This window comes from Balaenoptera acutorostrata, chromosome 9 (genome assembly GCF_949987535.1).
Source record: "Balaenoptera acutorostrata chromosome 9, mBalAcu1.1, whole genome shotgun sequence".
In the NCBI taxonomy this organism is placed as follows: Eukaryota; Metazoa; Chordata; class Mammalia; order Artiodactyla; family Balaenopteridae; genus Balaenoptera; species Balaenoptera acutorostrata.
The window spans coordinates 93146418-93173001 of record NC_080072.1 but is presented as its reverse complement, the minus strand read 5'-3'; the positions used below and the strand labels follow the sequence as shown (position 1 = coordinate 93173001).

At 38.1% G+C, this 26584-nt stretch overlaps 2 protein-coding genes across 11 annotated transcripts in view; both read right to left on the bottom strand.

Moving 5' to 3' along the window:
- The window catches only part of POGLUT3 (protein O-glucosyltransferase 3), a 29639-nt gene extending 20747 nt beyond the window's left edge, over window positions 1–8892 (bottom strand). Inside the window, exon 1 of the mRNA XM_057553858.1 lies at window positions 8874–8892. The gene's annotated coding sequence lies outside the window, so the exon portion shown is untranslated. The remainder of the gene's footprint in view (window positions 1–8873) is intronic.
- Window positions 8893–9302: 410 nt separating this feature from the next.
- The window catches only part of EXPH5 (exophilin 5), a 74098-nt gene continuing 56816 nt past the window's right edge, over window positions 9303–26584 (bottom strand). For 5 of the 10 annotated variants that reach the window (XM_057553602.1, XM_007172985.2, XM_057553604.1 and 2 more), the window contains 3 exons: window positions 26440–26485; window positions 20883–21018; window positions 9303–17626 (listed from right to left, as the gene is read on the bottom strand). In XM_057553602.1, the coding sequence (XP_057409585.1) occupies window positions 12246–17626; window positions 20883–21018; window positions 26440–26485 (5563 nt within the window). In that variant the 3' untranslated portion in view covers window positions 9303–12245. The remainder of the gene's footprint in view (window positions 17627–20882; window positions 21019–26439; window positions 26486–26584) is intronic. The other 5 variants (XM_057553608.1, XM_057553607.1, XM_057553609.1 and 2 more) reach the window with 3 other exon arrangements.

Below are 26584 nucleotides of genomic sequence, written 5' to 3'. Positions count from 1 at the left end.
CTCAGCAGTCTCCCTCACTAGACTGTGACTCCCTCCATTCTCCCTAATCCCCTAACCCTAACTTCCCTTCTTTCAACAAGTGTTTGCTGAGCATCCACTGCGTTTGGGCCAAGCCTCAAGCGAGGAGCCAGGAGCTGGGCACTGGAGTAGCAGAAGTCACGGTTGAGGCTGGTGGGTGAGCGTCACCTCAAAGTCAGAAGCTGCTGTCCCCTGTAACTGATGAGGAATGATTGGTCTTGATTACTCCTCAGATGCTGAAAGTTGGATCTGGGAAGAGACTGGCAAGGGCCCTATTAGCGGGCAGCCACTGTCTGCCTCTCTTTTCGGACCATTTTATCTATATTAGTTAATTATTTTTCCTTCTTTTATCTGTTTATGGTTTTAATCTATTCAAAGGAAATAAAAGCTCTTCACAGGCTGAGTGAGCCAGGAAAAATTCACGTACTGATATGGACACAGGATTTCTTTCTTTCTTTTTTAAAAATAAATTTATTTATTTATTTATGGCTGCGTTGGGTCTTCATTGCTGCACGCAGGCTTTCTCTAGTTGTGGCGAGTGGGGGCGACTCTTTGTTGCAGTGCGTGGGCTTCTCATTATAGTGACTTCTCCTGTTGCGGAGCATGGGCTCTAGGCACACAGGCTTCAGTAGTTGCAGCACGCAGGCTCAGTAGTTGTTGCTGCCGGACTCTAGAGCGCAGGCTCAATAGTTGTGGCGCACGGGCTTAGCTGCTCCATGGCATGTGGGATCTTCCCAGACCAGGGATCGAACCCCTGTCCCCTACATTGGCAGGTGGATTCTCAACCACTGCGCCACCAGGGAAGTCCCTGGAACAGAGACTGCATCCTCCTGATAGTTTGTTAATCCAGAGTCACCAGAATCAGGCCCTTGGGCTGCTCAGCATTCCTGCTCTGACCAAGGTTTACCAGGGCAAAATCTTTACCATATTTTCCCCACTTCTCTTGACCTATTTTAATAATGCTGAGCAGAGTTTGTAGATAGTGTTCTTTGTACTTTGGAAAAATTTTCAGAAACTGATAGTAAAGCACTGATAAATTGCAGGGCTAAAGTGTAGCATTACTTGACATTACTTTCACTGCTAACTTTTATCTTGTGGGAGTGTCTGCATACTTTAAATTGAAAGATTTGCTCTGCTCTAGCTATTGCTTAAAAAGTTGTTTGGAACACATTGTGTTTGCATTCTTTCAAAATAAATATTAAATTTTTTATTCAGAGAAATGATCTGAGGGTTAGCTGGTACTGGATGATAGTAAAATATGGCCTAATAACATTCCATCCAAAAACAACAGAATACAATTTCTTCTCAAGTGCTCATGGAACATTCTCCAGGATAGATCATATCTTGGGTCACAAATCAAGCCTTGGTAAATTAAATAAAATTGAAATCGTATCAAGCATCTTTTCCGACCACAACACTATGAGATTAGATATCAATTACAGGAAAAAATCTGTAAAAAATACAAACACATGGAGGCTAACAAATACACTATTAAATAGCCAAGAGATCACTGAAGAAATCAAAGAGGAAATCGAAAAATACCTAGAAACAAATGACAATGAAAACACGATGACCCAAAACCTATGTGATGCAGCAAAAGCAGTTCTAAGAGGGAAGTTTATAGCAATACAATCCTACCTCAAGAAACAAGAAACATCTCAAATAAACAACCTAACCTTACACCCAAAGTAATTAGAGAAAGAAGATCAAAAAACCCCCAAGTTAGCAGAAGGAAAGAAATCATAAAGATCAGATCAGAAATAAATGAAAAAGAAATAAAGGAAACAATAGCAAATTTCAATAAAACTAAAAGCTGGTTCTTTGAGAAGATAAACAAAATTTATAAACCATTAGCCAGACTCATCAAGAACAAAAGGGAGAAGACTCAAATCAATAGAATTAGATATGAAAAAGGAGAAGTAACAGCTGACACTGTAGAAATACAAAGGATCATGAGAGATTACTACAAGCAACTATATGCCAATAAAATATAGACAACCTGGAAGAAATAGACAAATTCTTAGAAAAGCACAACCTTCTGAGACTGAACCAGGAAGAAATAGAAAATATAAACAGACCAATCACAAGCACTGAAATTGAGACTGTAATTAAAAATCTTCCAACAAACAAAAACCCAGGACCAGATGGCTTCACAGGGGAATTCTACCAAACATTTAGAGAAGAGTTAACACCTATCCTTCTCAAACTCTTCCAAAATATAGCAGAGGGAGGAATACTCCCAAACTCATTCTACGAGGCCACCATCATCCTGATACCAAAACCAGACAAAAATGTCACAAGGAAAGAAAACTACAGGCCAATATCACTGATGAACATAGATGCAAAAATCCTCAACAAAATACTACCAAACAGAATGCAACAGCATATTAAAAGGATCATACACCATGATCAAGTGGAGTTTATCCCAGGAATGCAAGGATTCTTCAATATGTGCAAATCAACCAATGTGATACACCATATTAACAAACTGAAGAATAAAAACCATATGATCATCTCAATAGATGCAGAAAAAGCTTTCGACAAAATTCAACACCATTTATGATAAAAATCCTCCAGAAAGTAGGCATAGAGGGAACTTACCTCAACATAATAAAGGCCATATATGACAAACCCACAGCCAACATCGTTCTCAATGCTGAAAAACAGAAACCATTTCCACTAAGATAAGGAACAAGACAAGGTTGTCCACTCTCACCACTATTATTCAATATAGTTTTGGAAGTTTTAGCCACAGCAATCAGAGAAGAAAAAGAAATAAAAGGAAGACAAATCAGAAAAGAAGTAAAGCTGTCACTGTTTGCAGATGACATGATACTATACAAAGAGAATCCTAAAGATGCTACCAGAAAACTACTAGAGCTAATCAATGAATTCGGTAAAGTAGCAGGATACAAAATTAATGCACAGAAATCTCTTGCATTCCTATACACTAATGATGAAAAATCTGAAAGAGAAATTAAGGAAACACTCCCATTTACCATTACAGCAAAAAGAATAAAATACCTAGGAATAAACCTACCTAAGGAGACAAAAGACCTGTATGCAGAAAACTCGAAGACACTGATGAAAGAAATTAAAGATGATACAAACAGATGGAGAGATATACCATGTTCTTGGATTGGAAGAATCAACATTGTGAAAATGACTATATGACCCAAAGCAATCTACAGATTCAATGCAATACCTATCAAGCTACCAATGGCATTTTTCACAGAACTAGAGCAAAAAATTTCACGTTTTGTATGGAAACACAAAAGACCCTGAAGAGCCAAAGCAATACTGAGAAAGAAAAATGGAGCTGGAAGAATCAGGCTCCCTGACTTCAGGCTATACTACAAAGCTACAGTAATGAAGATAGTGTGCTACTGGCACCAAAACAGAAATACAGATCAATGGAACAGGATAGAAAGCCCAGAGATAAACCCACGCGCATATGGTCACCTTATTTTTGATAAAGGAGGCAAGAATATACAATGGAGAAAGGACAGCCTCTTCAATAAGTGGTGCTGGGAAAACTGGACAGCTACATGTAAAAGAATGAAATTAGAACACTCCCTAACACCATACACAAAAATAAACTCAAAATGGATTAAAGACCTAAATGTAAGGCCAGACACTATAAAACTCTTATAGGAAAACATAGGCCGAACACTCTATTACATAAATCACAGCAAGATCCTTTTTGACCCACCTCCTAGAGAAATGGAAATAAAACCAAAAATAAACAAATGGGACCTAATGAAACTTAAAAGCTTTTGCACAGCAAAGGAAACCATAAACAAGACGAAAAGACAACCCTCAGAATGGGAGAAAATATGTGCAAATGAAGCAACTGACAAAGGATTAATCTCCAAAATTTTCAAGCAGCTCATGCAGCTCCATATCAAAAAAACAAGCAACCCAATCCAAAAATGGGCAGAAGACCTAAATAGACGTTTCTCCAAAGAAGATATACAGATTGCCAACAAACACATGAAAGGATGCTCAACATCACAAATCATTAGAGAAATGCAAATCAAAACCACAATGAGTTATCACCTCACACCAGTCAGAATGGCCATCATCAAAAAATCTACAAACAGTAAATGCTGGAGAGGGTGTGGAGAAAAGGGAACCCTCTTGCACTGTTGGTGGGAATGTAAATTGAAACAGCCACTATGGAAAACAGTATGGAGATTCCTTAAAAAACTAAAAATAGAATTACCATATGATCCAGCAATCCCTCTACTGGGCATATACCCAGAGAAAACCATAATTCAAAAAGAGTCATGTACCACAATATTCATTGCAGCTCTATTTACAATAGCCAGGACATGGAAGCCACCTAAGTGTTCATCGACAGATGAATGGATAAAGAAGATGTGGCGCATATATATAATGGAATATTACTCAGCCATAAATAGAAACAAAACTGAGTTATTTGTAGTGAGGTGGATGGACCTAGAGTCTGTCATACAGAGTGAAGTAAGTCAGAAAGAGAAAAACAAATACCATATGCTAACACATATATATGGAATCTAAAAAAAAAAAAAAGGTTCTGAAGAACTAGGGGCAGGACAGGAATAAAGATGCAGACGTAGAGAATGGACTTGAGGACATGGGGGGGGAAGGGTAAGGTGGGACGAAGTGAGAGAGTGGCATGGACATATATATATTACCAAATGTAAAATAGATAGCTAGTGGGAAGCAGCCACATAGCACAGGGAGATCAGCTTTGTGCATTGTGACCACCTAGAGGGGTGGGATAGGGAGGGTGGGAGGGAGACGCAAGAGGAAGGAGATATGGGGCTATATGTATATGTATAGCTGATTCACTTTCTTATAAAGGAGAAACACCATTGTAAAGCAATTATACTCCAATAAAGATGTTAAAAAAAAATGTGGCCTAATAAATTAGATAACATGTGGTAACACCATTTTTGAGAACAGGTCAAGGAAGCCATATAATTGTATCTGAACACTTGTGTAGCTGTACTGAATCTATACCAACCTGTTTTCTTTCTCATCCTAACCCATATCTTAAAAAGTGTATCTCTTCAGATCAACCAATGCCTTAACTAGATTCTTTATGATAAATCAAATATCATTCACCTAACAAATATTTATTCCATGCCTACTATGTTTTACACATTATACTTTGACTTCACAGCTCCTGTGGTTTAGTGGACAAGAAAGACGAAGAGGCAATGTAAATAGTGTTATAGGTGCTAAAACATGGGTGTCAAGAACTGTATAGTGTCTGGGATTTTACCCTATTTACAAGCTAATAAATTAGTCTGTTACTGTTTCATGGATGCTGTCAAAAGACCCAAGACTCCTGGGTCAGAGACAAAAAACAACATTCTTCATTGTAAAAGCAGTAGCCAGAGCTTGTTTTGGTTTGTGTTGGATCCCCATATCCCTTGTTATGGGCTGAAATGAGTTCCTCCATAATTCATATGTAGAGGTGTTAACCACAGTACCTCAGAATATCACTGTATTTGGAGACAGGACCTTTAAAGAGATGATTAAGTTAAAAGCAAGTCATTACGGTGGGCCCTAATCCAGTCTAACTGGTGTCCTAGTAAGAAAAGGAAATTTGGGGACACAGAGAGACACCAGGAGTTCTTGGTTACAGGAGACAGACCATGTGAGGATGCAGTGAGAAGGTAGCCATCTGCAATCCAAGGAGAGAGGAGTCAGGAGAAATCAAATTTGATCTTGCACTTCTAGCCTCCAGAACTGTGAGAAAATAAATCCTGCCATTTAAGCCAATCAGTCTGTGGAATTTTGTTATGGTGGCCCTAGCAAATGAATACACTCTCTTCCCCCGCCCCCCAAAAGTCCTGTGGGGACAATGTAAAAGGCCTGTCCTGGATGACTGAAGTGAGTTGCATTACAAGAGATACACTCTAAATTCAGGGGCTTGCCATTTTTAGAGTAAGGAGAATTAAGTCTGTTCTTTTTCAGTGGGGAGATGTTATCTCATCCCTCTAGGATGCTTGCTGCAAACACACCCTGAACCTTCACACCATGGGTAAAGAATAGTCAAGAACTTACATTCTTGGCATAACCAGCAAAAATGTTCAGGTATGTCCAGGGCCCATGGCAGATTGCCTCTACCAACATAAGTACACCATATGAGGCCCAGTTAACCCAACCTTGGGAGAACTGAGATGCTTTCTGAAAGAGATGACATCTATGCTGACTCATGAAGGTCAAATAAGAATTTACTGCAGGAAGAGGGGGAGAAGGGCATTCCAGGCAGGAGAAAAGTCATGCACAAAAGTTGAAATAAATGACACACTTCAAGAAGTTTTCTGTTCCCTTTCACATTCATCTATATATGGAGTTCCAATCTCAGACACCTAGAATTACAGTCTGTGTGTGACTCTGGAAGGTCAACATTCAATATGTATGCTTTTATGAATTGCACTGGCCCCTGGAGTCTTCACATTAAAGCTATGTAAAATTCACAGCTATTGATTATTCACTCAGTTCATCATTTTCTACCTTTTCTAGAAACTGTTCCTCTTTTTTTGTTAATATACTACACAACCCAGAGTTAACAGTGAGGCTTTGTGAAACATGACCTTAACCCATGGCCACAGTTGATTGGTCCATAGTTTAGGACCTGCCTCATACTGAACCAGTCAGAATCTTTTCCTTGGGAGTTTAAAATCAGGGTTAAGAGATTTCAATTTGTAATTATTCTCTTAAACAGAGGCAACGTAAACGTCATGTTTTTTGCCTTTTAGACTGAAAATGGAGGAGAAATATAGAAAACTCTCTGGGTTTTCTATACAGTGCACTGTAGAGGCTTGGTACAGTTCATAAGCAGCATCTCTGCCCTTGGTTTCTGGGATATCCCTGTGTCATTATAATAAATTCATCTTTTACCATTAGAGAATTGTTTAATTTTCAATGTTATTAATAAAAACCTTACTTGGGCTTAGACAAGCTTAGATCTCATAAAAATTCATAAAAATTTATTTTTGATTATTTCAGTAATATTTATTCAGCACCCACTTTTTGTCATGCATTCTGCAAGGTGCTGGGGATATAAACTCAGCGCCTGCCTTTCCATACATTACAGTTCCAAGGGTGGATTTTAGATTATGAGACAACTGGTTTAAATATTAACTTGCATTTAGAATCTCAGAATGCAGGTGTATTTCCTCCTAAAACACACTACTCATTGGTCCACTCTGAATCAGGCACTCATTCCTGAACCAATCAATTGTGCTCAGACTCTTAGGGTCTTGTAAGAACATTGATTCTTCCACAGTGAACAGGTGGTGGTGGTGGTGGTGGTGGTGGTGGTGGTGGTGGTGGTGATGGGGTGTCAGTTGGAGAATGGAATTGCCAGAGAAAAGAAAAAATGTCTACTGGGAAGATAATCATATCAGCAACCACTGTATACCTCCAGAGCATTTCTAGAGGTACTTCTGAGTTTACTCTAGACTGCAATGACAGCATAATCTGGAAAGGATGGATGGGATAGAAAGCATGGGCTCAGAGGGAAAATTAGTGCTAGCATTTATTTTATTAAAACACGGTGTTTCCTAAAAGTTCTCAACACAAGGAAAAAAACCATTTTCTTCTTCTTCTACCCCCCCCCTTCTTTTTGTATCTGTACGAGATGATGGATGTTAATTAAACTTATTGTGGCAATCATTTGGCAATATAGGTTAAGTCATGTCATTATGCTGTACACTTTAAACTTATGCAGTGTTGTATCTCAATTATATGTCAATACAACTGAAAAAAAACCCTACAATTTTTCACAGACTGTAATACAAATATTAATTTTCAAAAAGAAAATAACTTATTAAATATTCTCCTGGATAGTAAATCTTTTTAAAAAATATCTCTCATTTTTTATCTGTATACCCACTGATAAAACATTCTAAGTGCATAAATACAATCATAATTACACACACACATAGATTCCTATGTATACCCATATGTGTGTATATTTATAGTTTCTTTTTTGGAGGGGTCTTGGCTACCTCTTCTCTCTGTTTTCTGCTGTTCTTGAACATACCTTCCCACCTCACCCCCCCCAGTCTGGCCAGAAAGCAACCAACATTAATAGCCTAGTATGTATCCCTCCATACATACACATGCATATGCAGGTTTCTTGGTTAATGCTTTACAAAAATGAGATTTTGTATTTCTCACTCAATAGTACCTCATGCAAATTCTTCTAAGTCAACTTGTATAGTTATATCTTATTTTTTTAATGGTTTCATCATATTACGTATGTGGATGTTCATTAATATATTCAGTCACTTCTTATTAGGTATTCACTTTGTTTCTGGTTTTTGCCACAACAAACATTGTAGCAATACAAATTATTATGTGTAACTCTATGCATATTAGTGCTTTTAATTTCTATTGGAGTGGTTTCTGGGGCAAATAAATATGATTCAGCCAACATCCTGATTCTGCATCTTCCTGGCCATAACAAGGACAGAAGCTCCCGTGGCAGTCCAATAATCTATGGCATGGTTTTAGGAATTGGACCTAGAATTTCAGCCTAATGTTTATCTCCTGAGCCCTACCAATGTGTTTCTGAGCAAAGTATATATGCTTTAATAAATCCTTTTCTATTTGAACCACCTAGAGAGGATTATATTGTATACAACTAAAAATCCTAGCTGATCTAATGTATTTTAAATTTTAATAAAGGACAGTAAAAATATTTTGAATAAAATACTGCTCATATTCAAGATGATGACACTCTCCTGTCCTTGGTAGAGAGATGGCTTTGTGTTCCTTTTCTAGAAAAGATAAAAGATGAGTACAAATCTACTAATTTGTTTAGCAGGAATTAACATTGCATGTCTTACATTTCAACTGGAAAGATCTGCTTATCTTTCATAAGCAGCGCTACTGGGCAGTAGATGGCCCAACTCCACGGGGCTTCCTCTTCCTTTGTAAGTGTGAGAACTCTCAGAGAGAAATGCCAGACCCTCCTCATTCCTCCTCTCTTTTGCAGCCAGGTACATTGATCTCCACTTGTTGGTTGGTTGCTTTTTGGTACAAATGGAAGGAGAAGAGAGAAGGAGTCATTGTTTTCTAAAACCACTGATATGGCTGATCTTATTCAATAGCCACCAGAAAGATTTATTTGAATACTTTTGTCCACCACACTCCGCCCCCCCCTTTTCTTTTTTGTATTCTTCCTGAAACTTTCACACTTAAAAATAATCATTTGAGGATGAGAATAAAAACCAAGTCAAATAATGCATCTATTTAAATCATTTATTTCAACACAGGCATTGTTTCAAATTTGTACCTTGTCTTGTAACACATTTCATATCTAGAGAACAGGTTTGAGAACAAGTACATAAAAGGATTATTTGACAACATTTTAAACAAAAGTGCTTAAGGCTTATTACATGTTTCAGAAACACAGAAGTGCCAGTCACAAAGAGCCTCAAAGTAAAATATTTACATATTTACACTGTACATTTAAATGGGTTATTCTGAAGCATTATTACTATTATTAACAATAAACTCTTAGCAATAAGGCCTCTTTAACCCTCTGGCATTCAATGGAGTATATTACTTTTATGGAGGTGTGGATATTCCAGTTTGATACCTAGCTTTACCATAACGTAAGTGGACTTTCTTTCACCACGTCAAGTACAGGCACACATGTACCTTCTACACAAAGCAGCTTTTATTAGCCTATCATCAGCCAAAACCTTGTTAGTAGCAGTTGGAGTTTTATTAACAGCGATGTATTTACAATATAAGGGGGTAAATTATTTAGAGGGAAGTCTCTAAAAATTAAAATAATCTCATTAAGTCCTATTTTAAATGGACTTTACATGTAAAATTTATGGCTATAGAAGTCTATTATTTAAACAAGTTAATAATTTACCAGGTACTTATTAGTATTGATTCCCTCATTATTTACTCCATTTATGTGACTATTTACTTTAATCATGATTATATATTTTAGAAAACGAGTTATGAGTATAAAAAGGACTATTATAAATTACTATAGCTATACCAAAAATGAATATTAAAAAGCAGTTTGTATGTTAAAATACATAGACATTTGCTATACTTCTTTAACGAAGTGTTTTATAAGGTATAAAATTATAGAAGGTGCTATTTTCATGAATTTTCTGTTTGCTTGATTTTTGAGCCAGACCAACAAGCAAACATTACCAATAGTGCAAGTGAGCATTGGCCATCAATGACCTTTGAATTCAGATGGTAGATTCTAGTACAGAGAATCAGGGTCCCGAAGTAGTTGTTTAGCCTGACCTTAACTTACCTGTTGATATAGGCTAAATTCAGTGAAAAATAAGCTAACTTCATCTCACCTTTTGTAACATACGTGTAGACTCAGAATATTTACCAAAATAGATTGGTAAATGATCATTGAAAAAACCAAGAATCTTAATATTAAAATATTAACTGCAAATATTTTAAAATTAAATAGAAAACATAGGTCATGGTTTATGAATTTTATTTAAATAATCAGATAAATAGAAAAAGGAAGGTAGAATTTACAAACATACATGAAACAAAGAATAAACTGTTATTTATTCTTCACCATACAAATTTGAATGGAAATGTTTAGAACAGTTGATTTAGAATTCTACTATCAGTCTCTTTGAGGTCAGGATTGGCCAGAGCTTGAAGTTTAAGACAATTTATAGATTGAAGAAATAGCTTTCATGTAATTACCTCATTTTCCTTAGTTTTGAGTTTCATGGGAACAATGCAAACTAGCTCTGGCATTTTGCTTCTAGGCAAGGCAATGGTTAGGAGGATAATAATTATATAGTCCTTTCTTGCATTGCTATCAGTTCCACAGTTCTGTATACTTCCCCAACACCTACCATTATCCTTAATTTATATGGATGAAATAGACTAGGTGAGAAAAATGGAAACTAAAATGAGGCCAGGAAGCAAATATAAACCAAACAAGATGAAATCCATTCATGTTGACCCTCACAGTACTAAGATCCAGGATGGCATGATTTCTGTAGTTCTAGCAGATTAGCTTCACTGCCACCTATTTATTGGTCTTTATGCTGATTAGGAGGAGAGAAAACCCCAGAAGTTCCACATGGCAAATAAAGAGTTAGGAAAACCAAGTTATCAGTGGGTGTGACAAGTTATTTAGTCTAGATAAATTATTGAAGGAATCATAGTGACGAACCCTTAGAAGCTCTGCCTTCTAATTTCCAAGGGTCTGGTAAATGATCTGGCAAAGAAGCCTGTGAACCCCAAGGTGTCAGATCTGACTTGGTAGTACTTTAGGGACTTGACCAAGGCTACCACTTGCAACTAAAATGTCTCACATGGAAAAAAGTGTTCTATCCTGCAAATAAAGAAAAATTTTAAATGGATGGTTCTGGAGAAATGGAAAAAAAAGGGAACAGTTGCTGAGAGAGCTGCAGTAAGGATGTCAGTCTCATGAAGGGATGTCTGCTTATCTCTACCCCTCAGTTATGTTCCCTTCCTAAGCAGAAATTTTGTGGCTAAGCCAGCCTCTGTACCATCCTAGAAACTATTTCAAAGGAATTCCTAGGAGTACTAATGTTCTTTGGCTTACTAGGGATTCACCTCTTCACCTATTATCTCAACAAGCACTTCAAATATGTGTCTCCCTGGCTCCACTATGGATAAAACAGGATGTCCTTATAGAAATCCCCTTATCTTTGTTCAAAAGAAAAAAAACCCCCAAAACCCAAACTCTAAACCTCCTAAATGCTGATGAGTCAGACAGGATAATAATACTTACTCCATTGTTATCACCCTACATTTTATTTAATGCCATGAATATAAGGCATGGAAGAGACAAGACAGAGTTTTGCTGTTGTGCTGGGATATTAAATTTGTAAATCACCGTGAAAGGTATAAGAAAGTTAGGGGGAAAATAGAGCAGAAAACCAAAACTGGACAGTGAATTAGAGATTAAGTTTGGGCTGAGTGGCAGCAGGCCAAGGATATATACAGAGGAAGAAAACAGCAGAGAATCCCTCTAAACAAGAATTCATTGCTCTAGAATTCAGGAAGTCTATATATAGGGTGTGGAGGGGGCAAAAAAGAGAATTTGGATTATTTCAGAGCAGGAACTGCCCAGACTAGATTTTTTTTTCCTAACATCTGTCCTTTCCGTAGACATACATATTTGCACTTTATTTACATTACAAACTTTTGGTGAAAAGGTTATACATTTTATAGAAAAAGCCTCACAGTTCTGACTCTTTGTCGTTTTCATCCAGGTAGTATTCGTCATCCGTGGTTGTGTCTGTGTCACAATCCGAGTCTACTGGATCATCTTCATAGATATTAAGTGGTGCACTTAGAGATAAGCCATCTTCTGGCATCTGATTACTAGGAGAATTAGAACTTGATGACTCTGTTGGGTTAGCAGGGTTAACTACATCATCTTTCAGGAAGCCAGGGTTCTTAAGAAAACTTGGTTTCCATAATCTTCCTTGTGTGAGTGACCTCTTTACATTCGCCAAGAAAGCCAGTTGTTGTTCTTTCCCAAATATCCCATAGTCAATAGGTCTGGATATAGATGTTGCAGACCTAGGACCCATTTTTGGCCTGCTGTTGTACAAAGCCCAACTTTCATTTTCATCACAGGAGGGAAGTTCAGAAAAAGATTTGAATCTTCGACTGTACCCACTGTTGTTAGAGAATTCATTCCCAAGGGTCCGTTGACTCAGGGCATTGTCAATAGAAGTACTTTCAGAAAAATGACGCTCTCTGACTTTTGGAGGGTGACTTTTTTGTAGTAGAGCACTGTGCACATGGATGCTTTTTAAACTCTTTGAACAATAGGGGTGTGGCTCAGGTTCCCACTCCAGAGATGAAGCTCTCCTTTGTTGTTGCTGAAAACTGGCCAGTGGCATGTTTACTGTAGATTTCTCTGCAGGCTCCAATTGAAAAGGAGGGTTCAGCCCCCTCCGATGGTCAGGGAAGTCTGCTTCCCTGAGGCTGATCAGTGAGGGTTGGGCCAGGGCTTCTGACTCTCTTTCCAAAATCTGAGCTACTGTTACATCCTTAGAATTCTCATACTTTAGTTGTGATTCTGAGATTTTTTTAAACTCGTTTTGATATGGCTGTGAAATGTTGTTAGACTTCTGATTGCTTAAGTGTGTAGAAGTTTCTCTGTTGGTTATTGCAGTAACCTGGAGAGGGTCCTCGGATTTCTCCACATTTACTCCATCATTACTTAACCTGCTTTCATCTGTGGATTCTGTGGACTTTAAAGTAGGCACAGGGGAGTGTGGGTTGCACTCTGGTGTGCCAAGGGATAAGGTGCTAAAGCCAGAACTGTTCCCACTTTGAGGAAAGATAGTTACATGTCTTCTGGGGTATAAATCTTCAGCTGGAAATTTTCTGCTTGCTTTGGACATAACTGCCAATCTGTGTTTAACTGAAGATCTGTTTTTCCCTTTTTCTAGGTCATCCAAGCTTTTTTTACTTTTATTACTTCCTTCAGGAAGTGAAGGTTGATTCCATGCCAACTCCTGCATCTCATCTTTAGCCTTGCTCTCTGTCATATTTACCTCCTGACTTCTTTGAGGTAGTTCTCTGGGTTCAGACTGCAAACTGTCTAAATCTTGTTCACTTGAACAAGTCTTCTCATCAAGCTGTAGTTTATGCAAGGCTGGAGTAAGAGCAAAGACTTGGCTTTCTGAGTCAGAAAGTGGTTTATCAGGGTTTTTTGGGAAATCTTTTCTAATTTCCCCTCTTACTTCCCCAGGCTGCAATCCATTGGAGCTATCATCTATAGCTATGCCTGTTATATCTTTCTGAAGACTTCCAGTAGCTGTAATGGCTATAGCACTACTTGTACACTCCCCAGAACTTCTAATGATTTGGGAATTTTCAACATTCTCTTCTGAATTGGCTGGGAGGTTAGAAAAATCACTGTTACCTGATTTAATGGATTGCTGACAATTTTCAGATTTCTCTCTTGTAACTTTTTTTTCCTGAAGCATTGGTGAAGTATACAGGGTTTCACTTCGCAATTTTTTCCCTTTCTCTTTTTCACTTTGTGAATCACATAAAGGTGTTTTAGCTAAGTTGTGTGGGGAAATCTCTCTAGATTTAGGTTCTCCTTTATGAAGAGAAACATCTGCTTCAATAGAAGCAACTTCCTGTAATGTAGGTTCTGAGGACCCAAAACTCGGTAATTGTAAACCAGTCATATTTTCAGTGGTGTGAGAAAGATGGCTGTTCTCCTGAGCAGAGCTGACCTGCATCTTTAGATCTTTAGATGAAGGTGTTCCTGACTGCTCTTGTGTAGAACAATTTACTTTGTCTTTTTCTAAAGCATTAGGAGATGTTTTAGTCCCCACTTTAGTTGATTCTGTAAGTGAATCGATATTTTGTGTATACTTTTGAAGAAGGTTACAGAATTTTTTGCTGTGTTTCCTTGGTAGAGTATAATATATTGAAATCACCTCAAGACATTTCACATTATCTTCATCACCAGAAACAGAAAACATACTAGTAGTCTTAAATTTATGTAATGTTTTCCCACTTTCTTTGCCTGACAAATCTTCAGAGAAAGGTAAAGGGTGTTCATTTGGATGGGAAAATATACCTGTCCTGGAGGCAGAAATTCTACCATTCTTTTCAGTGCATTCTTGAAAGTATTCCTTCTGGTGGTGTCTGTTGCTTAAAGAACACTCCCGAACAGATGAGTCACTTCCCAGAGGGTTAATGAGTCTCTCCCAAGGCTTTACTGTTATAGTAGAAGCATCTGTACCTGAGACTAAACCTTCTTCTCTTTCATCTCTTCCAGTTGAGGCATATGGCACCCCTGAGGGACATGACACAGCCCTCTTGATGAGGACTTGAAGTGGTCCTTTTCTAACAGAAGCAGATCCAATGTTTGTCATATTTGTCATCCCCTCTGTGGCTTCAGGTGGTACTGAGACTGAGTCTGAAACTACTCTGGAACATTTGCTCTCTGACTCACAAGAACTGGGACTGAATTTGTTTGATGTGTACTTCCCTACTGGATCTTCCACATCATTTTTGATTTGGAATGCAAGTGGCTCATTCCTAAACGAAGAAGGCATTATCTTACTTTCAGACTTCCTGTTATTGATGAGAAAACTGGCTGATTTTCTTGGTAAGGTACAGTAAATTGTGTGAAGCTCAGGAGGCTTGGAATTGCTTTCAGTTCCCTCAATGAGGTTACTGCTGTCACTTGTAGGTATTGATCTACTTTGCGTTTTGCTTAATTTTTCGGTATAGGATATACGTCGTCTTATTTTTCCTTTTCCCTTTCCATCCCTGAAAGGAGGATGTGAATGGCATTTGACAACATCAACCACTTCATTATGTACAGGCATACAATTAACATTACTCTTTTGGTTTTCTGAGTGGCTTAGGGGAAATTGACTATTTTGGTTCTTGCAATCATTGTCTTTTTCTTCTCTTTCTCCCAGAGATAGATCTTTGCTTGAAGGACATTTCCAGGAGAACCCTGTAGGAGAAGGAATCACCAGAGCATCAAGGCAAGAATCATTTGATGGTGAGGAATCTGGTAGTGTACCTGATGACAGATCTACAGAATCACATGGCATATTGTGGTCGGCAGGTGACTTGCTACAGTTGGTAGAATAAGTTGTGGTACATTGTTCTTCCTTGGTATCTAAAACAGCAGGCTCTTCTGGAGACTGTGCATTTTGATTATCAGTACGTTCAGAACTCCCGTGGTTATTTTTAATAATGCTTGAAATATCTTTATTTCTTTCTGTTAATTCCTGGTGACAACCTTGATTTGGGCTGAGAAAAGGTGATGTTGTTCTGCTTTCCTCAATGAAAGGAAGGGAAGTTGCTGAGCCAAGTTTTCTGTTCCCAGTATAACTGTTATCTTTTTTTAGTTCATTGGCTTTATGAATTTTGGAGATATCTCTCCTGGAAATGACTCCAGGCAAACTTTTTGAACTTACTGTCGTAGATGCATTAAAAACAAATCTGTTGCTCTTGGTTGAGTCCTGGGAGAGGAGATTTTGAAAATCAGGTAAAGGGTTAGAAATTACTGTCTGTGAAACAAGTTGGGGTATTTCACCTGTCATGTTTGTCTGGTCTATCTTGTTTAGTTGTTTGTCTTTTTCCAAAACAGTTCCATTCAAGTCTTTCTCATTATTCACTTCTGTGACCAAGATATTGGGTTGGCTTTCAGTCAGAGATGGAGAATCAACTGAATCACTGTTGGTCCCAGTGACTTCTGTATAGTTTCTGTTTGGAAGAGAAGCAGGCTTAATTTTCTGCAAAGTGACTGTGGGATTCTGAAAGCTGGGACTCTGAGGATTCCCTCTGTCATCAGGAATCTGTGGGAAGGTAGTTCTGAATGAGGATGCTAGAGTTTGAGCAATTCCAGATGAGTAAGGTTCTCTGTTTATATGTAGTTCCATAGGAGAACTGTCCTGTTGACATTCTAACCCACCAGATTTGATGTGATAGCTTGAACCAGACATGGAGCAAACATTTGGTGCGCTGAAATGAGTAGACTGGTTCCTATTAACTTGTGACACCTCCATGCTCTCCAGTGTGGATGCCTGAGAATCAAACTGTGAGGGATGTGGCTTCTCTTGGTTTCTGGAAATATTTGTTCTGTACCTAGGAGAAAATGGCCCCCAGTGTTGAGAAGGAACACTATGACCATGACCAGATAAAAATGCACTATTTGCTTCAGTGGAGATCATTTCAAAGTCTCTGTCAGAAGAAGTGAATGGTTTCCTGTTTTGATGAAAGTCAGACCAGGAAGAATGTTCTTCCTGTTGGCCCCAAAAAGGACTTTTTCCAAATCTCTGTTCCCTGCTCCATCCAAAGGTATTGCTAAGGAAAGACCTAGTAAATGGGTTATCTTCATGGTAGAACGGCATATTCTCTGAGTTCTCAAATGGGTCAGGACTCATTGCATTATTCATGGGGGCATTTAAATCAACACTTTGGGAAACACTCTGTGAATTGTAAAATTCATATCTCTTATCCTCCTGAAAACACCTGGGATACATATACTGGTCAGCAGGGTCAACTTCCATTGGTGATGGTGTCCTCAGGAACTCTTCCTGGTTCTGCCTATCTCTAGAGGAATCTGATCTATTCCATATGATAGATGATAAAGGAGTTCTTTTTGGGCTCTGTTGGTGGCTTGGTGGTATAAATCCAGTATTGTTCTGAGTTGTGGCTGAAAAAGGTAAGCTTCTTGCTGTGAAATACCCTGTAGCTGGTGAGGCTGATTGTTGTCTGCTGTCAAAATACAGAGAAGTACAACCAAAAATATTCTTTTGCACATTATCTTCTTTTAAGACTCTGGGTTCCCTTGTCTTGTACATATCACAGATTGTCCTTGTTCTAGGAGAAAAGGTTTTAAAACCTTCCTTAGGGGTCCCTGGTCTTAAGACGTCATAGATAGACATATTAGAAGTTTCATTACAGCAATTTTTGTGCCTTGCTGTGGTATTACGGTGTTTATTCCCACTGGAGTAAAAACGACTGAACTGTGTTCTTGATCCATAGTTGAGAGGTGTTCTGGAATTCAATGAGCTTGGAGACTGTTCCTGAGCCAGTTTTCCATCCAAATCATCTAAAACTTAAAGGAGAATATGCATCATTTTTTTGCATAAGATTTTACAGTCTAATAATATTTTGAGTTGTTGAAGGCCCCGCTTGAAGAAACATAATCCCTTATAATTTTTAGATCATATCACCATAAATGTTATGACATTAATTTTGATTATGTCTTTAAGATAGTTTGACTTTTACAAGCCTGTAATGGAAGTTTCTTTTTCATTTTCACACTTTTTCAAATCACACATTTTCAAAGTTGACCTTCCAAAATGCCTTAAGAACATAAAAGCCACATTTTTTCCCCTAACAGTAAATTTTAATCATGGTTTCTAGTGAATCTTTTGTGTTACTAGGTAGCTATAATGTTTCCAATTATGTTTACCTCAGGGGATTGTAAAAGATATGAAAGTCTGTAAATAACATGTGAGTTCTTAGTTGTACTTAGTTGCACATTACTGCCAAAAGTTTAGCACCCAATTTATTAACATACTTATTTGGATGGATTTGAGCAATATATAAAATTTTAAGTTCTATAAAATTTTGTTAAGTGATATGCTAATGGTAGATTGCTTTTCCTGGAAAAATTATGGCCCATTAGCACTCATAACATATAACACTTTCTATGTGTCTGTCAGGTACAGTTCTAAGCACTAAATAGATTAACTCATTAAATCCTCATATAACCTTGTAAGTTTGGTACTGTTACGATTCTCATTTTATAAAGAGGAAACTGAGGCACGAAGAGATTAAGTTGCCTAGGTCACACAAGCTAGTAAGTGGATCCAGGCAGCCTGTCTCCTGAGTCCACACACGCAACCACTGTACCATAAAAGTTCACTTTTCATTTTTTCTTTTAATGAACTAAAGATGATTTCACTATGAGCTCATAATGTTACAAGGATGTGAAGTTGCTGTTGGCAAACAATGTTTACTTTTCTCTCAGTAACAAGGTCAGAGAGTGGTGTCTAAGCCAGGCCCCAGTGACCTCCCTGTAATTCTGAGGACCTGGGCCAACCCAAGACCCAGGGCTCATGCTTACTAGGACCACAGTCTCTGTGATCTCAGAAAAGTCACAGGATATTTTCAGCTGGTTGGTATTTCCTTGAACTGTTTATTGAATCATATTCAACATCTTTTCCTCAATAAAAACCTGTTAGAATTTAAATAGAATCCTTATCTTTTAAGCTTTTAAGATGCTCTAAGACCCACCTTGTAATAGATATATTTTATCATATTCATGTTACAATAAATATGAGTAGATTGTGTATTTTTTGAAGAAATGTTCATTAAAAAAATAAAATCTGACATGAGAAATAAGTTATGGGATTATTTAAATTGCTGAAGAACTTTTTGGTTTACAGAAATCTATCCTTCTGAGTTACATAAAATGGTGCACTCTCTTTGGTTACTTAAAATTATTTGTCATTAAAAATTGTAATTTTAACTCTTCAATGACAGGGAAAGTGAGGTATATCGGTATCTGAGTGAATGTACGTGAGACGTACTTATAATATACCAATTATGTTAGGTCAGGTGCTGAAGGGGTTTTTGATATCTGCTCTGAATTTTCCCTACGCTATTTTATTTGTAAGTTGGTACTATTAAGTTCGCATAGCCAGCAAAAGAACTAGTCTTGAGCATTAAAGATCTGTAACTAAGGAATTCTTCAGGGAAAACATTCGTCAATGTTTTAATGAAAAAAGTTATTTTTCTCCTGTCCCTGAAATAATTTATTTCCTACATCCACAAATAAAATAATCAAGCAATGCCAAAATATAAAGCAGGGCAAAAAGAAAAGAAAACTACATAAATCTGTCTTTAAAGCAAATTATAATGAAATCTGTTGATTTCTGTTCTCCCTTTCAAGCTGTTCATAGTTTTTTCCTCCTCCTTAAATAAAGTCTTTTGCTGACTACAAAAGCAATATATGGTAAATACAGGAAAATATAACAAAAGACGTAAAATCACCTGGAGTCCTACTTCCCAGAGATAACCACTCTTAACATCAGTATCACAGGACTTTAAATTATTCAAAGTCACTTTGATTCCCAAATTAATACTGCTATTTGACTCACTACTCTTGAGGTCAAAAAAATTCCTGTTCTGCTTCTCCTTTTTATTTTCAGAGAGGTCAAGTCATTTTTTTTTTTCACTTCATAAAAAGTAGTTCTCCTCTACTAGCAAAACCTTTGTTTTGGAACAGAAGTTTTCCTCTGGGTCTCTTTTCTCTGAAGCAAGTTCTCTGCCAGTAACCATCTTACTGAAAGGAGTAAACCAACCAGCTGGATGTCTCTCAATGACCACACCACCTGTCCTAACTATAGGGCTGAGGTGACATCATTGCCCTTGCAAATTGAATTTAGTTCCTCAAGGTGAAGCTAGTGAATGATTTCAGACTTCACTTTTCAAATGGCTAGGCTTATTTTATATAGAATAAACTATGTCAAGGTGAGCTATGCTTGTATAATAAGGTCCATGTGTATATAGTACTTTTGGAACCTGTTTTAGTCTTTATTGTTATCTATTGTACAAGGTTAATTGTTTAACAACAATCAGATTTCATCACAGTGCATTTAGGTCCTAATCAGGAACAATAAAAGTCTATTAAGGACAGTAAACTTTATAGATATATTTCCTAAAGACATATTTTTCCTTTTTACCTGAGTTTAAATATTAAACATTATTACCATTCCATAGATTTATCAGGCCCTGATCCAAGAATATTTGCTTAGATTATATTTAAATATAAGACTCTTTAGGGACTTCCCTGGTGGCACAGTGGTTAGGAATCTGCCTGCCAATGCAGGGCACAAGGGTTCGAGCCCTGGCCTGAGAAGATCCCACATGCCGCGGAGCAACTAAGCCCATGCGCCACAACTACTGAGCCTGTGCTCTAGAGCCCGCGAGCCACAGCTACTGAAGCCCGCACGCCTAGAGCCCGTACTCCGCAACAAGAGAAGCCACTGCGATGAGAAGCCCGCGCACCGCAACGAAGAGTAGCCCCCGCTCACCGCAACTAGAGAAAGTGTGCACAGAGCAACAAAGACCCAACACAGCAAAAAATAAATAAATAAATAAATAAATTTAAAAAAAAAGATTCTTTAATATTTGTGTTGATAGCATATAACCACATCCTCTTCAGGTAAGGTAAACAAGAGAGACTTCAAAAATAAAGTACAGGGTTTGATACATTTTGAGCACTTTAATACAGACTGTAATTATTATTTGCTTTCCTTTAGTACTGGGAATTCCAAAGGCAATTCAGTGCATAGACTTACCTTGGAAAAACTCATCTTCTATCAGTGAAGCATCCCACGGAGGCATGCTACTTCCCTCCCTCATGCCTGCTGGCTTGGGGACAAATGCACTGTCAATGGGTTGACTTTCCAGAGGTGAATTGTATATTTTTGACTGCTAATTTTAAAATAGAAAATGTAATATTATTTATGGACCTTCCCCAGCCAACATGTTCCCACAAAAATGTCCCAAGCTTAAAAGTCCTAGTCTAAGGACAGCAAATAAATTTTCCTAACATTTATTTCTCTAGTTGTAATGTTTTGTTGTTTTTGCAGTTTGCAAGTGATCACAAACTTCTCCATACCTACATTAATTCCTTTTAGTATGAGCCTTTCCCTGCAAAAGATTCCTACAAATTTACATAGCACTACAAAAATCTTAAGGAGGTTCCTGGAAAATAAGAAAGAAATTGACCTCTCTTGAGTAGGGAATGTTGTCTCTCTGGCCCCAGTGGCTGTAATTTTAGATTTCTTAACACTGTACCTATTTTCTCTCAAGACGCGGTTAGCTGAAACTTGCGGTAGATCTTAAGATTTGTAAACTTGATGGATTTAGGGAAAAAAAGTATTTCTATCCACGGAAATCATGTAGAATGGTAGAACCTCCCAGATACACATAAGGAACTGATTAATCATTCTGAAAAAAAAGGCGCTGAAAAGCATGACCTTATAATTTTTTTTAAACCTTTGCTAGTTTTATAGGATTTAGGAGAATGATGTAGAGTTCTTTACTAGCAAATTTTATCTTGATTTCATTAAATCCATCGCTGCTCTACTTTTAAGTTTTAATTTGTCTTTATAACCTTGGGGAATTATCCACTCCCACACCTCCACTTCCTTTTGCCAAAACTCCATTTGCATTTCCTCTGTCAAACTGGCTCTGCCACTCATGACTCCACTTTAACTCATCCTGCCTGCACCCCTGCACAAGGCCACTTCCCATTCCAATTGCTTTATTTTCAGTTCACTTTCTACCCAGTCCTTGCCGCTTGAATCCTTCTCTTCCCCAATTTTTCTCTTTTCATTTGATGTTCACTATCACATTTAATCTCATCTTGAATGCTTAAAGCCAAATCTCTAATCTTCCTAAAGTGCCAGCTTTTTAACTTCTCCAACACAGGTCTGTCCAATTCTAAAGCCTAGGTTCTCTTAATCCTTGCATTCGTCATAATCTAGTATTTTTATACCTGTTGTCTTTCTCAGGATCTAGGTCAGTTATGTCTTACAGAAGCACTGCCCAAATTTCATTGACTTGTCATTTTCAGTTCTATGGGCAAGCCATAATTGAATACATACAGAGGAGATTTAGTAATAAGAAAAATAATCCAATGATAATTTATATCATCAATTTATATTATCTTATATTTGAACAAAATTACTCATTTATTCAGTTTTCAATATACTTTAAAAATATCTTCTCTCATTTGATCCTTGGAACAAACTTGTGAAATAGGTAGGGATTTTCATTCCCACTTTGCAGATGAAAAAACTGAGTCTCAGTTAAGTACCTTACTCAAGTCACAGGAATAATAAAAGGTGACACTGGCTACTGATACTCATATGGTCTGATCTCTAATCCTATTTTCTCCACTACATTGCTTTGTATTTTTATTTTACTGATGTACATTTCTTCAATTAGGTGGTAAACTCTCTGAAGACAGGAACCTTGCTTTAAACATTCCATACCCTCCACGCACACAGTATGGATTGATTTTCAATATACCAAGGTAGAAAATTACATATATAAGATTTTTAGTGAAGATTATTACAGAAATTGAGACACTGAATATTTACAATATTGACTCAATATAGCATGTCTGAGGTAGGAAAGCATAATGGTTAAGCACATGAATACTGAAGTCCAAATCCTGGTTCTCTCTCTTAAAAGCTGTACAACTTTGGGCAAGTTGCTTAACGTTTCTGTTCTGTACCTTAGTTTCTTTCTTGGAATAATGAAAAAAAAAGACAACAACGCAACAACAATACTCCTCATCTCATAGTGTTGCTGCGAGGATTAAATGAATTAATAGTTGTAAAACACTTTAGAATGGTGTCTAGCACTTAGTAATTCCTCATAGTTAGCCATTACTAGTCTTCTGTGGTTACAGAGAATTTCCTGGAGGACTCCTGCAGGTGCTCATAGCGTAATGAGTTAGAAAAGTGTCCTACAGGATTAGAGGCCAGAGTCTCAAAATGCTGGCTTTAGGGTCTCAGTTACATTCTTAAACATGGTACACAGAATACGCTGAGCAAAATAAGGCCATTTTTCCAACCCCAATTCACTCTACTGATAACATCTGCAATTCTGACATGATGAGACAAACAAATCTCTGTCACAGAGTAACCTCAGACTATCTGAGAACTTCTAGGGCAGCCAAACCTGTAGAACAGCTGTTGGAACTGAAGCCTAAGCTCACGGATGTTATCAAATGCCTTGATAAAGTCAACAAGTTAATTTTTCAAGGCGTTCTTGAATTTATTCTGCATCTGTTTTCCTGCAAAGGTCAAATCCAGCATTGCACCTCATGGCTTAAAACCACACATTCATTTCTTCTTTCAGTTTCTGAGTACTCACGTTGTGCCAGGAAGTGGGGATACACAGGTGAGAAGGCATAGTCCCAGCCTCAGGGAGCTCACACCAGCCTAGTATGGTTATGCCACATTGGAGGTATATTTCTAGGGGTACAGAGCTGGCATATCATCTAAGAGCAGACCCAGCCAGAATTTGTTCAGAAATAAGGAGTGACCAAGTGGCCAAGGCCATACAGTTTGTCTGTTCTCAGAGATGGCGGCTACTTTGATTTTGGATTCCTCGCCTTTAAGGAGATGGTTCTCAACTGGGGTCAATTTGCCTCTCATGGAACATTTGGCAATTTCTGGAGATAGTTTTGATTGTCACAATTTCGTGGAGGAGAACTATTGGCATCCTAGAAGATGCCACTAAACATCCCACAGTACACAGGAGAGGCCCCACAACAAAGAATTATTCAGCCCAACATATCAGAAGTGCTCAAGTGGAGAGAAGCTCTGAGCTAGAAAATCTCTAAGTTTCTCTTGTCAACCTAAATAAAAGGGTAAACTGAGGCAAGATAGAGAGATGAGTTTATTTAGCAATAGCAGAGGACTTGCAATTTGGGACACACAAACTGTAGCGAGCTGCAGGCAAGTCTGCTGACGGTTTGGGATAGGCTGTGTTTGGGCAGGGAATGTAAAGAGGGGAGAGTTCAATTCGAGTCTGTTAAAACAGACTTATATACACTACCAAATGGAAAATAGATAGCTAGTGGGAAGCAGCCACAGAGCACAGGGAGATCAGCTCATGCTTTGTGACCACCTAGAGGGGTGGGATAGGGAGGGTGGGAGGGAGACGCAAGAGGGAGGGGATATGGGGATATATGTATATATGTATAGCTGATTCACTTTGTTATAAAGCAGAAACTAACACACCATTGTAAAGCAATTATACTCCAATAAAGATGTTAAAAACAAACAAACAAATGGAGACCAGCTTTGAAAATTTCCTGAGCAGACAAAACCAGTCCAGTCATACAAACAAAGCTCAATTCAGCTTATTTTGTGAGGCCAACCTGACCCGGGTCATTTTTGTTCATGCTTCTGGAAACCATAAGCAAAACTTTGCAAGGTTGATAGGAGGCAACCCCTGAGCAATTCCCTGTCATTTAAGAAAATTCCAATATTATTATCAGTTTTCTGTAAATCAGGCATTTATGGGAAATCAGTCTCTCGGTCCTTAAGTTTTGTCTTCCTCAGGGAACATGTGTGAGATTTTCCATTTTATGCAGTGTATCCTCTGGTTCCATTTTAGACTGAAATTCTTTCACACTTTCTAGCTCTAAAAATTCTGTTTTCTGAAACCCTTTGCTTCTTTTAAGCTGATGTAAATGTATATTTATTTATTTATTTATTTATTTATGGCTGCATTGAGTCTTCATTGCTGTGCGCGGGCTTTCTCTAGTTGCGGCGAGCGGGGGTTACTCTTCATTGTGGTGCATGGGCTTCTCATTGCAGTGGCTTCTCTTTGTTGCAGAGCACGGGGCTCTAGGCGTGCGGGCTTCAGTAGTTGTGGCATGTGGGCTCTAGAGCACAGGCTCAATAGTTGTGGCGCACGGGCTTAGTTGCTCTGCAGCATGTGGGATCTTCTCGGACCAGAGATCAAACCCATGTCCCCTGCATTGGCAGGCAGATTCCTAACCACTGCACCACCAGGGAAGTCCCTAATGTAAATGTATAAATAGCAGCTTCCTTCTCTCTCTCTCTTTTTAAAAAAAATATTTATTTATTTATTTGGCTGCTCTGAGTCTTAGTTGTGGTACATGGGATCTTTTGGTTGTGGCATGCAAACTCTTAGTTGCGCTTCTGTACCTACTTCATAGATTACCTCTGGGGATTAAATGAAGTGACCCATGTCAAGTACCTGGATGATAGCAAGTTCTCCATCAGAATGTAGCAGCTGCTGCTGCTGGCGTCATGGTTGGGGCTCAAACATATAAAGGAGAGAGATAGGGCTCAATGTTATCTAGAAAGAAGTAGCATTACTCTGAAGAAGAAAGGAGGCCCACTTTTGTTTGTGAAGTAAAGACCTCTGTTTATATGCACTCCTCACCAGAATTCTATCCTATGCTTTTTGAAAAAAGAAGAGAGAGAAAGATAGATATTAGTACTAAGGTCCAGCAATTGAGAAATGTCTCTACCTTCCTCCTGCACTCTTAGGTACCTTCCAAAACTCCATCTTTCTTTCATCTCCAAACCATATGAGTTACACAGGAAGACACAAGTGTGTGTAGATCAAAAGTCATGAGAGCAAAAAAGTAAGAAACAGAAAACTTAAAGTTTCTCAATCTTATAAGCATGTGAACACAGAGATAAATTTAAATTTTAAGCCCTTTAAGTGGAGGCCCTGTTGGGTCAGTCCCCTCATGTGAACCTGTCCTGTCCAAATGCATCTCACCTATCAGTGGCTTCCTCTTTGAATACAAATGGTGATCTTGCCCAGAATAGGTCTAGTGCAGACCCACACTGGTTTGAAGTTTATTTGGAAATTTTCAAAGCTGGTCTCCATTGATTTTGACAGACTCAAACTGAACTCTCCCCTCTTTACATTCCCTGCCCAAATACAGCCTACCCCAAACCCTCAGCAGACTTGCCTGTAGCTTGCTACAGTTTGCATGCCCCAAATTGCAATTCCTCTGCTATTCCCAAATAAATTCTTCCTCTGTCCAACATTTTAGGGCTGTACAGGACTGACACGTGGTACAATATCAGAGATGCTAACGATGGTCTCTGTGGGCACACAATGGCCTCACTCCTCCTGGCAGAGCCTGCTGTTTGAGTATTTTAGTACCACAGCCAACTGGAGACCGATCACAGCTGGGAAACTTTGAACTCTGTAGGAGAAATCTAAGCTTCTCAAGGAAATTTCAAACTGCGCCACTGAGAATTCTATTTAAGTAGGTAGCCAATCAGGAATTACATTAATTCTGAGTTCTTCAGCATAACCTTTAGTTCTTTGGTTACTTACCAAAGCAGTTCCCCTCACAGACACAGGAGGTATGTGGTCGTCACATCTGTGAAAAGAATTTGAAATAACTTCTTTGAAGAAGTGCCTAACTTTTGGAAAATCAATAGCATGTTTGCTATTGTATCTTGATATCTTGAGAAGATAT